Source organism: Henckelia pumila, chromosome 4 (genome assembly GCF_033568475.1).
Source record: "Henckelia pumila isolate YLH828 chromosome 4, ASM3356847v2, whole genome shotgun sequence".
Lineage (NCBI taxonomy): Eukaryota > Viridiplantae > Streptophyta > Magnoliopsida > Lamiales > Gesneriaceae > Henckelia > Henckelia pumila.
Window position 1 is genome coordinate 35,430,517 of NC_133123.1, and position 2,541 is coordinate 35,433,057.

The following is a 2,541-nucleotide window of genomic DNA, read 5'->3' on the forward strand; positions in this document are numbered from 1 at the left end:
TTCAATGTTTCAATATGATATCCATTTCTGCGGATATCTTTAAAGCTAAGAAAATTTCTACTGGATTTGCTAGCGTAGAGTGCATTTTCAATATATAGAATTTTCTCATTTGGCAGAATGATTTTTGCCTTTTCATGACCTTCAATAATTTTTGATGCACCCGATATTGTTATAACATTATTTTCAGCTAATGTTATTTCCAAAAAATACCTTTTACTTTGAAGGATGGTGTGAGTTGTACCACTATCGGCTAGACATATGTCTTGGTATTCTCCCATTAATCTAAAAGAAATGCATAATAGATTAAGTTACAACTTCAATATTCATAAGAAGGAAATTATATTAAATAAAGTTCTCAAAACATTAACCACCATTACAACTGAAAATAAAATTGTACTGAATAAAACCAAAACCAAAAAGATAAATTTGACTATTATAGAAAAAAAACATAGATATCCAAAAGCACTAATCTTAGGGACACGAAAGCATTAAAGGCAGAACTTGATCACTCTATATTTTCTAGCACACCACCCCCAATCAAATGATCAATATTCCCGCCTGGTTGTGCAAAGAAATCAGAGACATCCAAGTGAGTTATATCAACAGGGCCATCATCATCAGCAAAATTTGTCTCTTTTTTTCCCTTTCCTTTGATCAAATTTTGGTAGAGATCCACAAGATGCTTTGGAGTACGGCAGGTACGAGACCAATGTCCTTCCGTTCCGCATTTGAAACACTTATCTTCATACTCTTTCATGTTTCTCCCTTTTTCTTCTTCATTATTCGGTTTCCACTGTTGGTGGTTTGTTTTCTGTCTCTTTTCATCATGTTGCTGGTAATTTTTGTTTTGACCATGGCCACGCCCACGCCCATGACCATGTCCACGTCCTCTTCTAATATGGGGATTTTGAGTTGAGTTGACATTCACTTCAGGGAATGATATTTCATTTGCTTCAGGAAATGGTGTAGAGCCAGTTGGGCGTAATTGATGATTTTTCAATAGTAATTCATTGTTCTGTTCAGCAACTAGTAGACAGGAAATAAGCTCAGAGTACTTTTTAAATCCACGCTCACGATATTGCTGCTGCAGGAGCACATTTGAAGCATGAAAGGTGGAGAAAGTTTTTTCAAGTAGATCTTGATCAAAAATATTTTCTCCACAAAGTTTGAGCTTTGAACAAATCTTGAATAATGCGGAGTTATAATCGCTTACAGATTTGAAATCTTGTAGGCGAAGATGGATCCACTCATAACGAGCTCTTGGGAGAACTACACTCCTCTGATGGTCAAACCTTTCTTTAAGATTTTTCCAAAGTTCTTGTGGGTTCTTCACAGTGAGATACTCGGCTTTCAATCCATCATCGAGATGGTGGCGAAGAAAAATAAGAGATTTTGCAAGATCCTGCGGGGATTCATTATTTTCTTCTTTTATTGTGTTTCTAAGATCCTTAGAAACAAGATGAACCTCAGCATCCAAAATCCATGACAAATAGTTTTTTCCACTGATGTCAAGAGCTTCAAATTCAAGTTTTGTAATGTTTTCCATTGCGACTGTTAAAAAAAAAAAACGAATTTAAGGATAATAATAAATTATATATATATATATATATATATATATATATAACAGATTGAATATATACGTGTAGAAAAATGTACAAAATAAATAATTATGTTATTTACTAATTTATTGAACAATGTTATAAAATTAGTTAACAAATAATTATATATACGTGCAATATATATATATATATATATATATATATATATATATATAATTATGTTAACAAGCATCTAATCACAATTATGGAATCATATTTATTAACTTTCCTAAGAATGATAAATCTTCACATAAACAAATATCAATTAATATCGAGTAAAAATAAATGGATAAAAAAAATATAATATCCCAATATAAGACACAAGTATAAAAGTGTATAAAAGTCAATATTCTTCGGAAATATTGATAAACTTAAGATTTTGGATAATATTCTTCAGGAATATTGAAAATCTTATATATTTATATTGTATTCATAGATCTATCGAGATTTTCAATAAAAATATTTTGTGTTACTTCAAGAACATAAACATAAAATTAAAATTAATGCTTCTTCAGGAGCATAATATGAACATAAAATATGAGATACTTTGAGAGCATCAATATTAACTTTTAATATTGTGCTACTACCGGATCATTGAAACTATTGACAAAAATAATAATAATAATAATAATAATAATAATATTTGTGTTATTTCGAGAGCATCAATATGAAAGTTACATATTGTGCTTTATCGAGAGCATCCACACAAAGATTACGAATGAAAATTATTTATGAGTTCTACCTTGAAGCTAGAGCACTCATGCTGATAACGTGTTATAAATTTAGTAGAGAAAGATGAGAGAATAAAAGACAAGAGAGAATATAATAGAAGAAGATGAGTGTTTAATATATGGACTAAACGCCTCTATTTATAAGGTAGAGGAATTAGTGTAGAAAAGGTAAATTACAATCAAATCAATCAATTATATTACATCTATATATA

General features: G+C 30.1%; 1 protein-coding gene across 1 annotated transcript; it reads right to left on the minus strand.

Annotated features, from left to right (window-relative positions):
* Positions 1 to 505: 505 nt before the first annotated feature.
* On the minus strand, positions 506 to 1,546 carry LOC140860836 (uncharacterized). The gene has a single exon (XM_073263842.1). The coding sequence runs from the start codon at positions 1,544 to 1,546 to the stop codon at positions 506 to 508; it is 1,041 nt and encodes a 346-aa protein (XP_073119943.1).
* Positions 1,547 to 2,541: the final 995 nt, after the last annotated feature.